The 18,323-nt window shown below is 43.9% G+C and overlaps 1 protein-coding gene across 1 annotated transcript; it reads right to left on the bottom strand.

Annotated features, from left to right (window-relative positions):
• Positions 1 to 773: 773 nt before the first annotated feature.
• LOC112541360 (uncharacterized) lies at positions 774 to 17,694 on the bottom strand. Its single transcript, XM_025170460.2, has 13 exons — positions 17,444 to 17,694; positions 13,215 to 15,999; positions 11,241 to 11,299; positions 9,763 to 9,923; positions 8,823 to 8,947; positions 7,962 to 8,020; positions 7,579 to 7,715; positions 7,345 to 7,469; positions 6,767 to 6,825; positions 6,179 to 6,333; positions 5,729 to 5,838; positions 4,146 to 4,259; positions 774 to 3,265 (listed from the first exon to the last, which is right to left on the bottom strand). The coding sequence occupies exons 2-13, from the start codon at positions 15,987 to 15,989 to the stop codon at positions 3,221 to 3,223; spliced, it is 3,924 nt and encodes a 1,307-aa protein (XP_025026228.2). The 5' UTR covers positions 15,990 to 15,999; positions 17,444 to 17,694; the 3' UTR covers positions 774 to 3,220.
• Between the last annotated feature and the right edge of the window lie 629 nt (positions 17,695 to 18,323).

The following is an 18,323-nucleotide window of genomic DNA, read 5'->3' as shown; positions in this document are numbered from 1 at the left end:
GTAGACTATGGCTTATAGGAGTATGCAATGGGTGGGTGGGGAGTCATCGAGCTGCAAATTGCCCCTAAACTAAATTTCTCAACCTCAGCAACTTCAGGTTCTGTGGACTTCAACTCTCAGGATTCCTCAGCCAGCATGCTAGCTGGGGAATTCTGGGAGTTGAAGTCCACATGCCTTAAAATTGATAAGGTTGATAAACATTGCCCTAAACACTCATTTGCAGCAAGGTAACATTGTGGTTTCCCAACCCTTTTGAGGCAGAAAACCTGGAGCCTTCAAGTAGGTCAGGTCTTCAAGTTGAACTTGACTCCTGGTGACTAACTTGGTCTTCCTGGCAATTCTGAAGAAATGTTTGCCACTGCTTTGATTCTTTTAAAACCTTCGAGTCTAGTCTAAGTCAGCTTGCCAGAGGGTTTCCCATCTCCCTACTAACCAGATCTTTGCTTAGCCTTTTGCAATCAACCAAGGTCATCTCAGCATGCCCAATGGAGGCAAATGAGGCCTATAGCGGTCATTCTCCTCTCATGAAAGCGGAAAACTTTAAAGCAAAGCCTAAGCCATTAAAATATGTGATAAAGGAGGTCTCTGAAGCTCCAGAGAATCAAACCTTTAAGTAAACTGGTTCTATCGGGGAAATGAATTCAAAGTTCAAGGTAACCAGTGACAAACAAGGTAGTGAGCATAGTGGAACGAATTCTATATAGAGAATGTGAAATAAACCCCTCTGAGATTTTTTTAGAAGTTTATTTAAGGAATAAGAGTATTATTCAAGGTTCAACGTGTAATTAACATTCTCACTGTCCAATTAGTAAGATAAAGCATAAGGTTTATATACCTAGGTTTCAATAAAAACATTGTTAACTTTCTCCAAGGTATCACTCAAACTTAAGATTATCTGTCCTGAATGGGGTTTTTTGTTCTGTTTGATCTCATGGGAATTTTTTGCCACTTATGAGGTTTTGGGGCTTTCAGTGGTTACCAATTATGTGAGCTGTGTGTTAACATGGTTGCCTTGTATCAGTCTAAATCAGTGTTTCTTGACCTTGGCAACTTTAAGACGGGTGGACTTCAACTCCCAGAATTCCCCAGCTAGCCATGCTGGTTGGGGAATCCTGGGAGTTGAAGTCCACACATCTTAAAGTGACCAAGGTTGAAAAACATTGGTCTAAATAGCCATTTGGTTATAAGTTCACACCAAAACATAGATCCACAACTGAACCAAAACCAAATATACCACATTTTGGTTTAGCATAACATGTGAACCCAACCACAGAATACGGTCTGTTTTTCTGATTTAGCATATTTGTGCGAGCCCTGCCAATTGTGGTTTATTCAAGAAACCATAGTTAACTTCCCAGGATTTCAGGCAGATATCTTTCTCAAGACACATCCAGATCCCCCAATAAAGCGCATTCTGAAGGAAAGTAATTTCTTACAATTTATTCAGAACTAGATTTTAATACAACCGAAGATTTTGAATTGGTGGCCATCAGCCTGAAAGAAGTCGGTCAATTCAGCAAGCCGGTTTGACTTGCTTGCTATTAAAACAAACAATAAAGTCCACCAGATGGTGAGACCAAGGAACTTAGGACAGAGCCAAGTGCCAGGGAAAAAAGCCAAATTCAGCCATTAAAAGTGGCAGCTTCTGTCTTGAACGGCAACTCAACAAAGTGGATATTTCACCTTTCCGAAAACTGCAGAAGGGATGCAGCTGTGACAGGCAACGGGTGAAACTTCAGGAATGTTTAGACTGCAACTCCCATCCTTCCTGGGACTGATGGGGGATGTAGATGTTAACAACATCTGGAAAGCTATGTAACAGAATAAGGCAATTAAGCTAGGACGATTGCCAAGCCAGCAATAAAACGAAAGGAAGAATTAAAGTTACTGGTTCTCTACATCATCACAATAATAAATTTAAGCAAAAGATCCACTTTGCCTTAGTTGGTTCATCTACAATTCTGGTTTGCTTGCTTCTTAAAGAGTGCGCTGGACATACAGTAAAGGTTTCGGAATTCCAAACAATCCTGAAAAGCAACTTTGGAGAATCGAGCTTTGGTTGGAAGACTAGTGTTGATTTCGTGCTGGTGTTATCTTAGGAAGCAAAAAAGAGGCAGAAAGACCCCAATTCAGCTCAGAATAGCAGCAAGGAGCTGGTACGTGCATACTCTGGTTCTGCAAAGATTTAATTTGGAGTCAATCCAATTCAATCTGTGCATTGAATCAACCTTACTGGAGAGCTGAATTGAGTAACTGCCAGGGTATTTTGGTTTGAGCACAGAAATTGTCTTTTCTCCATCAGTTTGGACATTTGGATCAGTTGTCCTGAACTGATCTGAATCATCCAATCGATTTTTCAAATCCAGCCAATCCTTCAAATTGCATTTTTCCTGGTTTGCACAGGCTATGAATATAATGTGTTTTAAAAAATAAAAAAAGCTGCAGTGCCAAGTTCCTTCAGATTCCTGGAAGGGTAATGTTTTCACAGCTTCCAGATTTGTAGGTGTTGAAATGTAACCATCAGGTATTTAAACCAAAAGCCATTTTTTTCCTACTCCAAGGCTTTCCCCACCTTAAAGAAAATTCAAAATCTAACTAACCAGAGTTTCCCGCCCCCCAACACTGAACTTTTACATCTGAAAAATTAGAAAAACAGAATAGTTTCATTCTCTTTGGTGCAAAGATAGTAAGAAATACTTTAAAGACATCGTTTAAAAGATCCAACTTAGTATAATAAAAGAAGCTGTGATGCTACTTTTGGAGAAAACATCTGCGTGTGGACATCTAGCCACGGATGCAGAAGAATGGTAGAAACTTTGGCCAGCCTGCATGAGTTCTGCATCCAAACTGCCCTTCCTTAAAAGCTCATAACAGAACAGAGCCAGCTGCCTTTGACATGTCTGGTTTCAGAGAGTTTGTTTTTCCATGTAATAAAACTCAAATTCCAATTTAATAAATTGTCCAGTTATGAATCGTGGCATTGACAAAGAGGAACGGCTATGTTTTTGTTCCGGTTCAGACATTCCGGTATCCTTCCAATCTTGCTGAAGATGCAGGAAGATTCACTTTGCTTTGAGATCTGTAGGAGTAACCCTACATATTTGGAAGTCACTGTTGGCAATTCAATACTTTGGGCCCTTCAGGAGTCACCATTGTTGATAAGGGCCTTAACTCAGGATGGACTAAAATGGCTCCTCTTCATGGGAAGATCATCATCCCTTTAGCCAATGGCTTCCATGAGAACGCAGGAATGGTTGCTCTCTTCCTATGGGTTAAAGGAGAACTAGTTAGCATCTCCATAAATAGTCCTAGGAGTAAAACCAATTGTCCCACTTGATTAATTGGCAGAGATGTTTTTGGGAAAGGGATTTCAAGGGCAGATCTTATACTTTGGACCAACATAGGCTGGTCCATCAGCTGCCCAAAGTTTGCTCAATATTCAGCCTTGGCTCTGGGTTCACACACTGCCCTAAGCTGTCATATTTTCGCTAAGTGCATTGAGTGAACCAAAAATGTAAGGGTCAGAAGTCTTGGAAATCATCTAGTTCAACTTCCTGCCCAATGCAGAAATCTATAACTAGAGAAACCAGCCAGTATGGTTTGTAAACTATGATTAATGGCTTAATGCAGTATGTGAATCCAGCCAACTGGGACTTAATTAAACAAACTACATCTTAGCATTATGGGCAAGCCCAATCAGAAGGTTCACCTTGCAAAAGAGGGCAAGGAGGAGAAAGAAAATCTCAGGTTTCTGTATCCCCACTCACCCACTGGCCGATCTAGTTTCTCCACCAGTAGTGTTGACGTAGCTAGTCAGAAAAGGCCGGATTTCTATTTACTTTGGTACTAGTAACCACCACTTTTGGAAATTTGACAGGTAGTGTCACCTGCCTGCCAAAATTAAATAGCCCACAGCTTCAGACAATATCTTCAGATTCTGAGTACACAGATCAATTCAAACATCAGATCTTGTGATGCATGGGAACTGGTTTGTCCTTAGAAGAAGGCCATAGCTGCCACCGATCCCGATTACACTCGAGAAGTTCACCGTAAAGTCTTAACCAAACTACCCCACTGGACTTGATATCTCACTAGATTTTTCCTCAAGGGCCTCCTTGCAGGGAATTCCCACATTCCAAATCTACCTCTTCAATAGTCGCATGGTATCCTGGATTATCCAGCTCAAATGCCTCTACATCTACTTCAATATCACGCGCTCCGTTAATTGTAATCTTGTCTCGCCGGCCAAGCGCTTTTGGCTTAAAAAAAGAAAGAATAAAGCAAGATGTGGGTTGTAACAAGGTAGACACCTTTTGGTTTTCTGAAAGCATGCTACAGATGCATTTGCAAAATGGCTGCCTTAAGGACTTGGCTGGTCACAAAACAGAACTTTCTAGAAGTTAGACCAAACAATTGCTCCCCACCACCCTTTTCTGGAACCTCTAGCATGATCCTCACCACTTCAGCTTTTCTTTGTCTTTCCTTTCTTTCAAAGCCTTGGACTGCAGCCGTTAATCATCTCTACTTGCCTGCAGGATCCACATAGAAATAAGCCAGAGGTGTCCACAGAGGAGTTCAAGAAAATCAAAGCGGCAGGGGAAATTGAGTGGTTGAACTCCTACCCCTTTTTACATGCATGCAATGCACACACGATACCGGGTCATATTTATTGAAAGGGTACTTTGGATATAAAGTACCCTTTATAAGGGCTGGCTGAACCAAAGAACATCCATATTTGAACAGGATGCAACCTCTCAGCAGACCAGCCCTACAAATGACATTTCCTAGTGATCATAATGAATCATGGGCTTAATGAACTATATGATAAATACTGTCTAATGAAATACGTACGGTCCATTTGAGCACAGGGGTGTATGGAAATGCAACAACATGTTAGAGTAAACTAATGTGCCAAAGACCAGGAGATCAAGGTATGACTGATGGTCAAGGCTGTATCTCTCCCCAAATTCTCTTCTAAATTGTAACAATATTCCATGAGAATGTTGATGAAAACCAGCCCAGCACTTTTAGACTATAAAACAAGAGACCAGAGGAACTCTTTGTGTAAACTGGGAAAGGTGTGAGAAGTAAGGTTGTGCATGTAGCATAGTGTGGAAGAGCAGCTCTATTCTACAGCTTACTAGTTTTTGCCTACAACTTCTTTCACTTTCTTTCCCATACAAGGGAATCTTTCTGGAATCAAGGAGCTACAAGACAACTTTTGGTAACTGTATCTACTGACTAATTTACATTCATTGGGAAAGTCCTGTTGATCAGCAATATGTACCTCTAGTTGTGTTAGAACTGAGAAATGTATTAAACTGTATTCAAGCTTTGATTCAATGAACCTATACAACTGTACTCTATGCCATTGCCTCCTGTAGCGATTGTGTCCAGCAAGGACAATGATTCTGAGATGGAAAGAAATGTTCTTTCTGTTTTCCCCTCCCAAGGGTACCCACCATTTTGAAACTGTTGAACCCCCTCTACAGAAGTCCCTGAAATAAACCATGATGCTAAAAACTGGTTCTTCAGTTTGCAACAGGCCAACAGCCCATGTATTTCTTTTCATTGAAAGAACCTCATAGAAATAAATTCAGGGGGACAAGGGACCGTGTTAGACGAGAGTGGCCTCCTTCTGGAGACTCCGGTGTCTGGGGCATAACCCTAAAATATAAACTGAGTCAAGGCATTAGTTCATCATAGCACATCCAAACTTCAGTCTTACCAGCCAAATGAAGATGGGGACAGCAATTAAAGCGAGGAGACACAAGATGATGAGGGCTACAGCATAGCCAGGAACACCTGATTTTTTCAAGGAAGGCTCCAGCCCAGCACCTAAGAAATTAAAAAGAGATAAATCAGGTCACATGCCTGTGGCAAACTTTAGTTCATGCCACATTATCCCAGACAGGATTAAAGAGCCTTCCCAATGTTGCCAGGCTAGAATTCCCAGCAGCTCCAGTGGCAAGCAAAGCCAGAAAGTTGAAACTCATGAAGATCTGCAGATTCTCCTTCCCCTCTTCTAGCCTTTTAGTTGTTTGGAAGCAAAACCACCAGACATTTTCCTAGGAAGCCAGATTCAGCAGGCTTGAACAAATGAGAGCTGTAGCCCAAAGTGTGTTTACAGGACACTTGGTGCTTCCTCCTATGCCAAGAGGTCCAAACTGAATCCCACCTGCGACAGTAAAGGAGAATGGATCCACTTGAAAGCTTGATGAATCCAGGTAACCCTTTGGGCCAACCGAGAATGCCAGGGTCTGTAGGACATCCTTGTTGCTTGGAGCTGGACGCTGGAATATCACATCCCCGTGACAAACCAGAGAGCCACCTCTACAACCGCAAGAGAAGGCATGGCTGAAGAGTTTGAACTGGTTCACACCTGATGTTAAAACTAGTTTGCTGACCTCACAACAATCAGTTAGATTTGCTCACTGCGCTAACCCAGAATCCAGAAGCCATATTACAGCTTAGTTCTCCGAGCCCAGCCTTTGTACCAGTTATTTTAGAGGCTCCCAGGGTTTGCTGGTTTCAAGAAATGGGTACCATTATGGCTTCACCTTAGACCCCAAGAAGCCCTCTAAGAGAAGCTCTCCATATAGGCTGGATACCAGTATGACCAGGCTACTAATTGGCAAGCCATAATCCAACCTAACTGGTAGGCACGAAATTAAGGAAAAGTGGTCCCTCCCTGTCTTAGATGTCCTTAGTAACAGGCTACCTAATGAGTAGGCTATGAAAGATAGATGGTTCACTGTTAACTTACGTGATCTTACGGATTGCCACTTGGAGGAGATTTTCATATTTGCCAAGTATACGTGTAAGCTGGAAAGCAACCATTTTCACAAGGTGAGCCCAGACTTCAGAGCCCTCCTTAGCCTTACCATCACTTTTTCAGCTGTTATACCTCTCATAATTCCTGCCCTTTACTACTCCAGTTCCACCATGTCCCTTGCCTTATACTTTTGGAACTTAAAAAAAGCAGAATGATCTATAGTTGCTTACCCAGGGCTAGATCTCCCATGCATTTCCAAGTCATGACTAGGGGATCTACAGCTTCCATTTCATCATCATCAGAAATATTAGAGAGATGAGTAATCATGATCTCTCCTCCTTCACTAGAAAAAAATTCCTACCATTCTCTTTTCAACCCGCACTAAAAAAGAACTTTGCATGGGTTGCTTTCAGACTTTACAAACTATACACCCTTTACTGTTTTAAACAGGCATAGAAATCTCCTACTGTACATCCTTTAAGATTTACAGTACCAAGCACCAAGAAGAATTTTCAATATATTTTGTAAAGGAAGAATTTAGATTTCAAGCAAGCATTCATCTCGCCTACTGTATCAGAAAGATCCTTTGCAATGTTCTGATGTTCTACAGAAGAACGGTCCAACATCTTCTCATTGAATATTCTGTTGGTTACCAAGAATGAAACTGGAAAGACCTGAAGACTGAGCCTTGAACCTAGAATCAGAAGGTTGCACTTAAGGAAAGAGGTACGCTCCCACCTGTACCCAACATCAGGCCTAAAGTCAGTCATAGGCAGTTGTTTTTTTACCCAGTAGCTACTGACCATTGATGGAGAGCGAGATGAGGTCCACTGAGAAGTTTGAAAGCCCAGTCAGTGCTTTCAGAGCCCAGCCAATGTCCACATGAGCATCACTCTTGATGAAGATATTTCCATTTATACCAATGCCACCTTGGATATTTCTGTATGAGAGAAAGTATGCTACCTTTTGTTGATTAAGACTTGCCTTGCCTTCCAGGAGATGTGAAAATTCAGTATTTGATATCCATTTGACTATTAGCAAAATATTTTCTGCTGTTTCAAATGAACACATAACCCATTTTTGACCAGTCAAATGTCTGGCTTGGAAAATGTCGAGACCGTTGCGTTTCTCTGAGAACTGATGCTCCCCATAAATCCAATGACAGGTATGCTATATTAATACCTACCTGAGGTCAACAAGTGAGATCAAATGAACTGCATATCGGGTTCCAAGCAAATGTTTCATCTGTACAGGCAGAAATTATTGTATCATTGAGTCATAAGTTCAGTTTGCAGATGTTAATCTTTAAGGATTAACCCTGCATCTCAACAAAAGTACTTAAGACCTTTATGGGCAAGTTCTTAATTTCTCATCCCTTCCCCCCAAAAAACCTAGAGCATACTTACAACCCATTAAGCTTAAGGTTTCCTGGCACGGAAGTTCATCAAGGAAAGTTATCGGAGATCGTAATTTTGAAGCAGTAGACCGATTATGGGTGTAATCTGTCCACGGTACCTATCCCTATCTGAAGATCTTTACTGAAAGCTTCAAAGCCCTTCTTGGTGTTCTTATCTCCATAGGCTTAAGCAAGTGCCTTCCAGGTAGAATGTCTATGGTGGTGTTCTCCATAGTTCTCCATTTCCTTCAGGCTTTTTTCTCCTTTTCCTCCTCCTCTCTACCACCTTTTAAATCAGCTTTTTCCAACCTGGGGTCCCTAGATGTGTTAGGTGGGGATGAGAGGAGATACATATTCTCTTACCTCAGAAGACCCTAGGTTTGAGAAAACTGCCTTAAAGAACATGGCTTCTGGCCAGTTTTTATCGCTCTCTTATTAGCTGAGACTATTAGACAGCCTTCAGGTAATTTTAAAAAGCTGCTTTGAAAACCATGGAAAAACAAAATAAAATTGAAAGAGTTGTCACTAATAAGTGACTACCTGGGCCATTTAATTTAACCAAGCAGGATTGGCTAAACTCATCCACACTGGGCTGTCTTCTATAAGCGATTTTCCATACCTGAAGTCAAAGGCCTCAGTTTCTTCCATTACCTTGATTTTCACACTTTCCAAGTGTTCTCCAAGGATCTTGTCACCAAAGGCTGATGTGGACCTCAGTCCCAGTAGAGTGAAAGATATGGCCAAGTTCTCAGGTTCTAGATTTTTCAAGCTGAATCCTACAGAGGAAAGAGAACAATTCTAGGAAGGATGTCTACAAGGAGATACTTCTTCCTCCTCTAGTTACCAACACAAGCTCTGAATGACCCGAATGGGTTAGGGTTCTCACACTGCACCAAGCCATAATGTATCTTCAGTTTTGGCTTCAGGTTAGCCTAGCCACCAAGCTGTCTCCATGTGGCCCTCCAGATGTTGCTGAATTACATCTCCTAGTATTCTTTGGACCATGCTGGCTTGGCCTCCTAGGAGTTGTGATTCATCCAGATCTGAGAGACCACATGTTGTACATCCACTGGTATGGCTTAGAATTAAACATAAAGCCCATCATAACTTAATCAAGAAACCATGGTTCAACTATGCCAAGGCTTAACACAAAGTGAGAATTTGAAAACACTGGCAACTTTTTCTACTTTGAAGCTGAATTTTGAGTTGCTACCCACCTATAACCCCATTCTCTTCAAAAGAGAGATCAAGTAGCAATTCCAATAGTGGCTGATGGTCACTGTTGACAGCCAGTGTGGTAGAATGGTTAAGATGTCAGACTTCCTATTGAGGAGATTCAGGATCAAGTCCACATCAGCTCTGGAAATCCAGCAAAGGACTCTAGGCTAGTCCCTGTTTCTCAGCCCAACCTACCTAACAGGGTTGGGGGAGTGGGGAGAAATTGCAAGAGGGAATGCTAAGCTGGGGGAAAGGAGGGCTATAAACCTAACAAACAAATAAACAAACACCAGTAAGCAAATGAAGTTTGCTACTCCCTTGTTGCAGTAAGCAAAGGAAGTTCCTTGACCAAGCCCACTGTTCAGCAACTCACCATTTGAGTGCAAAGATTTCACATCCATCCTCCAGTCAAAAAAGGCATCCATTCCCCGGAGCTCAACCTCTGTCACAATTGTCCGGATGATGTCAGAGGGGGTGGGAAGAGGGCCCGTTGCCCGGAAGACCACCTGGCTCTCCACTGTCACGGATCCATTGCTATGGAACAGAATTCAGGAGAACATCTCCATCCACTTCTTGCAAACCTCGTGGCCCAGCCTTCACAACACAGCCCCTTCCTAGAACGTTAGAACTACTCCTCCAGGAATTGCCAGTCAGCAAGCCAGGGCTTATAGGTTCAGCCATAGGAAGGGTGCTGGACAAAGCTGTTACAGTTCCGTCTCAAACATTGATGCCATTGTGAAAAAGAGCAAATCTCTGGAAAGAAAACTCTCTGCACGGATCACTCCATTTTTCATTCTACATGGGGAGACAAGACTAATGATGGGCTAGTCTTAACACAGGTAAATCCTTTGTCTTTTCTTCCCTTGACCAGGCAACTTTAAGGGGAACTGCCCTAGCCAGCCATTCTCCTTCTACTAATTGAAAGGGAAATGGCTAGCTAGGCCTCATCTCATCTTGCCTTTTTAGATACCTACCCATAACCATAGTCTCTACCCACAAGTCCAAAATCAGCAAGGTTCTCAGATCAACAATTAAAGGGACATCTTTCTCATTGTACCTCTATGGCAGACAATGATGCCCACAGCCTATCTCTGCATTGATGCAGTGCCCCCTGGATATCAGCTGCTAGTTTCCAGTGCCAGAGTCCCTGAGGGCTTCTGTGCTTTCCAGATAGATCTCCAAGTGAATCCAGAGAAACTAAGATGGAAGGGGCATGAAGGAAACACCCTTTCATAAGCCCATTTCAGGCTGCGGCGCTGGTCAGAGAGGTGGTTCTTCATCTTTAAATAACCAGCCAGAGATCACACCTAGTCAGAAGTTTAAGAGAAGGCAGTGTTTTTCAAATGTGGCAACTTTAAGAGGAGTGGACTGCAACTCGCAGAGTTCCGCAGCCAGCATGCTGGCTGGGGAACTCTGGGAGTTGCAGTCCACTCCTCTTAAAGTTGCCAAGTTTGAAAAACACTGAGCTAGAGTTTAAAACAGTACAGAAAGAGTCAGTCCCATAAAAAGGTTCATGGATTGACTCCCATGCAAATCACCCATTCAAATGATCCAACTGATTTGAATCTGCAATTGGTCTGGCAAACGGATTCAGAGCTTCAGCTCTAAGCATTCAGTTGGGGGAATTCTATTTAGATGTAAAATCAATTTAGATGGACCAATGAAAAAAGGGCCATTATCCTACCTGCCCTTCCAAAGCTAGACCCAATTCAGAGGCACCTGTTGCAGAAACCCAAGTCAGTGCAGGGACCTGATCAAATCTCCACACCAACATCTGGGACCATTCTGTACTTAATTCCACGGGTCCCTTCCTGCCTAGAAACCAATTAATATACTCAGCACTATACTCACAAGAAATGGAGAATCTTTGTTTGCAGAAAGCTCTCATAGGTAGATAGTATCTTGTTTAACTGGAAGCAGAACATTAAAATAGCTTTATTGTTAAGGGGCACTTTGTCCAGAAGGTTAAGAATGTAGGATTCTAGCAATATAAGCTCCACATGGATTATTTTGCTCAGCATTTCTTTCCTTGCTCAACAACCAGCCTTACTGCAGTGCCGGATGTCAAAACCCACATAGACAAGATCAAGAAAGCAAGAACTACAAATTTCAGTAAGGTCTCTTTAATGCTAGTCTTGGGGTAAATACAGAGACTTGGAAATTAAGAGAAATTTCCAACCTTCGTTGATAGCAACTTCATTAAGAGAGTCCCTTTGAATGATTTGAATTCTTTCTTTATGCATTTCTCACCACCTGGGCTGAAATACCATTTGTAAGATAACCTACCAATAGACTATCTTTCTCTTGATTATTTATGTCTCCTGTCCCTTCCATTCCTTTCCCAGCCTCCTTGCACAAGACACGGTGAGGAGACAGTGTGGTGTGACCCACATTTCCCTTGGTACCTTACATCAACACCATATGATCCCATATCACCCCATACTGTAGTACTTTCTTGATCCTGCACTCTAGTTCTGTAGACTGCCTTCTAATAACCTTATCCTGTACAGACCTTGATGCGCACACACCTGCTGTCCTAGACTTGTGCTATTTATTTCAACTTTAACGTTGTTATGGACAGATGTATAGCTCTCCAAAAGGGAGGATGAATTGGTCGATACCTGCCAAGAAAAGAAAATTCCCCTGGAATGTTCTTGGCAGGCATCTCCAGGTGCTAAATCAGATCACTCTCCCTCATGAAAACATATTTAAGCCAAAAGAAGTCAGGGTGGGATGGAAACTTCAGCATAGACCTAACCAGGAAGATGCTACGTTCCAGCTGGCACAACAAGGGACCCATCTACACTCTTTTGCAGAGTTCCTGTCTGCAGAAAGTGCACTTAGGTATACATGTTCCTATAAGTTATATTACTTTATTAAATTTCTGGGCTCTTTGCTCTACATGTCTATTGTCTTGAATCCTAAAGAACGTACTGGTTCTGGCACCCATTGGGTGCCAAAACATCTCCCCACAATCTCTGACAATGGGGACTGTTGTTGACAGCATCTTCTGTGTAAGAAAAGTTGCGCAAAGCCATTATTCTGACTGAAGAAGAGACTAAATTTGTTCACTCATGTAGATTTAGCTCAGTAGTCACCGCAGGTATCCTAAGGAGAAGGATCTAGAATCAACTTCCGGCAACTTTTCTTGATGGATTTCAGGTATAGCAAAGATCACCCTCTGCAATAACATATTAGCAGATCAATGATCCAATTGGGTACCCAGTACCTTCACATTATGGCCTGCCTCCTTGCCCATGAAGAAATTATGGATACAGTTTCATCCATAGATCAATGCTATCTAGATTGGTGATTGAGAACATGTGACTCTCCAGATGTTCCCCAACTCTAGTTCCTTACAGTGCTAGGCAACATCTCCAATGGTTAAGAACATTGGGAGTTGTAATCTGATTAAAATCCAGAGGATAGTTATGTCACCTACCTCAATCTACCTAAGTTAGACTGAGGAGCAATGTTGCAGAGGACTGCTTATCTGTTCCTGCAATCTCTCTGATGCTCTTTAATATCTTTAAAGCTAAGCCTTTAAGGTCAGAAGCTTTAGCCTTTTGAAAACCCTTTTTTTGATCTTTGCCATCCAGAGCTCTCAGTTGTACCTGGTTACGCTATACAATATAGAAAGACTCGCCTCTCCCAGCGAGTCCTTTGTTTTCTTCCAATTGACTGAGTGTCACTAAAGAACTACAGAAGCACTGTAGACTGAATCAATGGAGGAATACCCTAGCAATATCAAAATGGGATTATATTCATTAAAAAAAAAAGAAAGCTTCCAGGAAGGGAAGGGAAGAGAAGGAAGAAAATGCTTACTGTTAACTTAATTTCTTTTTCCAGTTTCATGTAGCTTTTAGAAGACCTGTTCTTCAAGGAGTGTTTATATTGTATTTTGATGAGACGAAACCACAAAGATAGAGTATGCACTGTTGGAACAGGTGAGATGGGTTTACTTAGGATCAAATTCTTCTTCACTGACTGGTTCAACAGTGGAGTTGTGAATTTGGACCTGGGCTGTTGTGAAGCGTGATCATGTTGGACTCCAGTCACGGTTTTTGTTCTGGGTAACACAGTTGTCTCTATCTCTTCTGACCTGGACACCCTGGCATCAAGAGCAGCAGGGGTCACATTCTTATTGGGATCCACTGTCCCCAAGATAGTAATCAAAAACTTTCTAGTCAAGAATGGTGAGGATGTAATGACTTGACCCGATGTACTCTGAGATGGTGTGAAGACACTCACTGGGCAAGGGATGTTCTCACAAGTGGTTCTTTTAGTAGATTTTGACTCAACTGGAAGAGTTCTTAGACTGGTCAATAGTGTAGTTGTAGCAGAAAACACAGGGGTTGCCTGGGTGGATTTGGTCTCGAGGACAGATGATGGATGTGCAGGAACCTCAGAGTTATTGGATTTGGTGAATCTCGAGCTGCGTATGTGCAAAGCTGTTGTGCCAATCCTTTGTAGGGCATCTGCAGTGGAGGTACCTGTAACCTTGTATCCCAACTCACTCCCCAAGTCAAACATCACAGCAGACGTATTTACACCAACTTTAGGAGCTTTTGTAGGTAAGAACGGTGCTACTCCACCCATTGTATTACTTGATTCTAGAGAAAGTGGTGTGGCTGTTTGGGTGGCACTCAACGGCAGTGTAGTTCTAGGCACCATCTGCCCCTTCCTAGCCAAATAGCCCTCTGTAATGTTAATATACATTTTCAAAGTTGACTCAGGAACACTGATTCTAGAGAAGGGAATGGATGTAAAGTTTGCTGATAAAGAGCCATGGGATGGCATGACTAACGATCTATCAAGTTCTACCAGATCTGGAAGAGAAACTGTGGCATGAGACAGTGATGGACTGGCATGTTTCTGTTCAGTAGAAGGACTATCAAAAGACTCCACTGTAGCACTAGTGGTATGTCCTCCTGGAAGACCAGTATGTGTCATTCCAGCCGAGATTGCTCTAATTGGCTGTAGAAACGCTACCGTATCTAAATATGGGAGTGATGGAAGAGTAGAGTCATTTTTTTCAGTACCAAGACTAACTACTTTTGTCACCAAGAAATCTGTAATTGTTTCAGGCTCAGAAGACTCCTTCGATGTTGAAGACAATGGAGTAGCTCCAGTTCCCCTCTTTGGCAAAGCATCTACTGGTTGAACACTGGCCAGTTCTCTGATTGAATCAGTCTCCACAGCAGTAAAAGGAGACTTTGAGGTAGGTATCTCTTTCATACCTGCTGTGGTCTGTCCCTTTCTTCCATGATATTCAGTCTTCAATGGCTTCCTGTAATCAATAGTGTTAGCTGTAGTTTCCAACAGACCTGTCTGGAGAAGGGGAACCCTAAACCCAGTTTTAGCACTTCCAGAAAGCAGCGTGCTAAGTGGTGAAGATCTTGAAGTCTGATGATTCAAGAAACCTACACCAATGCTGGCATTTCTCAATGGCAACGTAAAACCGACTTCAAGTTGTTGAGATCCCTGCAAGATGGAATCTGCCGTGGATTGTTGGCCTGAAGAACTCACTACTGTAACAAAGCTATGGATAGGTGGGACTATGTCACTTTCTTCATAAGGAACAGCTATTCCCATATGGATTGTTGTGGAATTCTCTGGATCAGGATGGGATCTATCAATTGCAGTTGACAGAGGAAAAACCTCATGTGACTCAATAATTCTGGAAATGGGTCCATGTGAAGAAAAATGGATGTTCAGAGGTTCCAGTTGCTGCCCAGTAGAAACACCAGTGGTCTTTTCTGACTCCAATCTTGTCAAGGTTATAGAAGTAGGCACAGCAACATGAGCTATGGTTTCAACTGAGTATCTAGGAGAGACCCAAAGGGAGGAGAGGTGTTGAGTTACAGGAATGGTGACACCTGTAGGGGGGCTGGTAGCAACCAGTTGAGCAGTATCATATTCTTCATTATACATGGTAGTCTGCTCAAAGAGCATCTTCCTTGAGCTTGCAACGTAAGATGGAATAGAAGTGAAACCAGGTAAGATACTGGTAGGAGGTTTGAAGAGCTTGGAAGCAGCAGAACTATGGGCTACTCCTTCACTACTTGAATGAAGAAACACTGATCCTCCCTCAGTAGTACCAAGAGAAGCTGTTCCAATGGGAGAAACTAAGTCCTGAAGACTTGTACCCATTGAGTTAACACTAGCTGATGTTAAGTAAGGTCTTTCGGTCCTTTTTCCCTTATCACTGAGAGTATCAGCATGTTCAGGAGGAGGGGTATGAGGCTGGCTAGCATTTATCTGACCTACCCCAGTTCGATGAAATGATCTAGTAAAAGCCGAGTCCTTTCTTTGTTGGCCCGGTTGGGTGTATCCAAGGTTTGTGGGTTTTTCAGTAGAGATGATTGTGACCCTAGAAGTTGGCCAGCTGGTACCAGAAACTGTATTTAAAAAGGCATGATCTTCCTTGCTCGCGGCAGTGGTAATGAAAAGAGCAAGAATGGTAAAGAGAATGGGCCATGTCTGTCTTTTGGCAACTCTTCCTGAGATGGTAGGAGGGCATAAAACTCTTCTCTGGGCAAAGGGCAGGACTCCAGGCTGTGCTCCTGTCCCTTGACATCCTGCAGAGGAACCCAACATGGCTGCTTCACTGTGAAGTAAGAGGAAGAAAGGTCACTTGATCAGATGTGATGTCCCAGAATATCAGTCCACCCATATCAAATTGGGAGCAACTGAACGTAGCTCCTAAACCCTCTTTTTGTGCCCCCCCAGCCAAGCAACCCAATTTGGGGGGGGGAGGTTTCACAACACCCAAATGCATCTGGCTAGTTTGGGATCCATTAGGTTGTACAAGCCATTATTCACTGCAACTCCCAGACATCTTAGCTAGCAAGTTTTGGGCTGTGTGTGAATGCATAGCCCCTTCAGTCGCAAAGTTTTGCAGTTTTATCAGTTTTTTGGAGACTGCAGTTTTATCAGCTCAGGTACAGCAAACCTCCCTCCCCGAGTGTCCTTCAGGTTTGGCTGGACTGCAACTCCCATCTTCCTCAGCCAGCATGGCCAACAGCCTTGCAGATTTAAGCTCAAGGATCCAGTCTTCTGGATTATGGAAGAAAATCCCCTTTTTTGCTGTAAAAAGGCTAGGCTTGGAAACTAAGCAGAGTGAGGTCAGGTTCATACAGGGATGGGAGACCACTAAGAAACCCCAGGGCTGGAGATAGAATAGGAAGTCAAAAAGTATCCCCAATGAAGGACCATAAACTGCTTCCCAGCCAACTGAAAGGCCTTGTCCTCAAACCCCAGAAGGCTGAACTCAACTTTAAGAAGTTTTTTTCTATCCTGGGGTCTCTCATACCTGTTGCAGATGCCAAGTAGCTGCCTTCTCCCTTCCCCAAGGAAATGGAGCTTCTTTTCTCAGCCAGCCCTACTCCTGGTGGGAGTATCTGATACAACCCTACTCCTACAGCAACCCTACGCCTACAGCATCAGATACAACCCTACTCCTAGCAGAGCCCTGAATGCTGGCCCAAGAAAAGGAACCTGCAACTGGAAGGCAGTTGGCTGAAGCTGCCGAGAGCCGGCCAGCAGAGGAGAAGATAAAGCAACGGGCCCGGGAGCGCCTGGAGAAGAGGAGAATCGGGAGAAGGAAGCGAGGCGCAGACCTTGGGGAGCCAAGAAATGGCTCTCAGGGAGACTCCAAATGGTTTAAAGCCTTTTGGATTCCGCGCGCTCCAGCGCGCACACCCCCAAAGCCGCCCGGCGAAGGACGCCTGCGGTTCACGCCCCTACACCTCCGCCCAGAGACACGCGCACCCCAATCCTCCCAGGTGCGCGGGCTGGTCCGGAGCACCTGCTAACCGCATCATTTCAACCCCGCTTGCCGAGCCTAGGAGGCAGCCTTGCTCCAGAAGCGTCTCGCCGACCACGCGGCGGACTACAACGCCTAGGAGGGCCAGCCAGCCCACCCAACGGGAATTGTAGTCCCCACGCCTTAGGAAAGGCTGGTCCTGGGAGACCTAAAGATGCGCGGGGGCTAGTGGGACCCTCAAAATGGGGCCCTCACCTGGCCCCATTTCATGCAAAGCGCCGCTTACCTGCAAAGCCGCGGCCTGGAGCGAGGCGAAGTCTCCGCGCCCCTCCAAAGCGCCTAATTCTTCGGTGGGGCTTTCGTGGGGCGGGGACTGTCTCGGATTCCCAGGAGGCCAATTAGCACCTTGTTTGCAACTGATGGGCGCCTCGGGCGGAGCTCGGGAGGGGGTCGCCGAGGCCAGGTTTTGCTCGTCCGAGTAGGCTGACCGGGGAATGGATGACCCAGGAAAGCAAAGCCAGCTCGTTGAGAAACTTTGCGTTGCGGGATTGCCAATTTACTCTAGTGCTTCTCAACCGTGGCAAGTTGGAGATGTGTGGACTTCAACTCCCAGAATTCCCCAGCCAGCCTTGCTGGCTGGGGAATTCTAGAAGTTGAAGTCCACACATCTTCAAGTTGCCACGGTTGAGAAGCACTGCTCCGAGCCCTACACCTACGCCTTTAGCAGAATGACAGTGAGTCCCAGTCTATGCCTGAAGTGAAACGCAGAGACTTCTAAGCATATGGCATCCAGATTTACGCACCAACTCTGTCCGCTCCGCTGAATGTCGAACCTGCGTCCCGGGGAAGCCAACGCGGTACTCTCCGAACGGTTTAAACTTAGTTTACTAGCCGTGTCACCCAGAATAGCCATGGGACCGGCGTACTACTGGGGGTAAACCCTCTCTCCTCCTGAGAACCCCCTCGATTGAGTTCACACGTTGCGTTAAGCTTTGGCGTGGCTTCATGTGAACGCGCTTGTGCATGGCCAGCTCATTGTGGGTTATTCACTAAACCGTTGTGAAATCAACAGTGCAATACCTGAATTCAATCACAGCCCTGATTTCGGAGGCAGGAAGTGAACTTGACTGACTGACTGGTCATATTTATATAGCCACCCATCTCAC

This window comes from Python bivittatus, unplaced genomic scaffold, assembly GCF_059951505.1.
Source record: "Python bivittatus isolate LINGU-HERP-01145 unplaced genomic scaffold, Pbiv_v1 ctg000530_np1212, whole genome shotgun sequence".
NCBI classification, from domain to species: Eukaryota; Metazoa; Chordata; class Lepidosauria; order Squamata; family Pythonidae; genus Python; species Python bivittatus.
The sequence above is the reverse complement of the archived record's forward strand: the minus strand, read 5'-3'. Positions and strand labels throughout refer to the sequence as shown.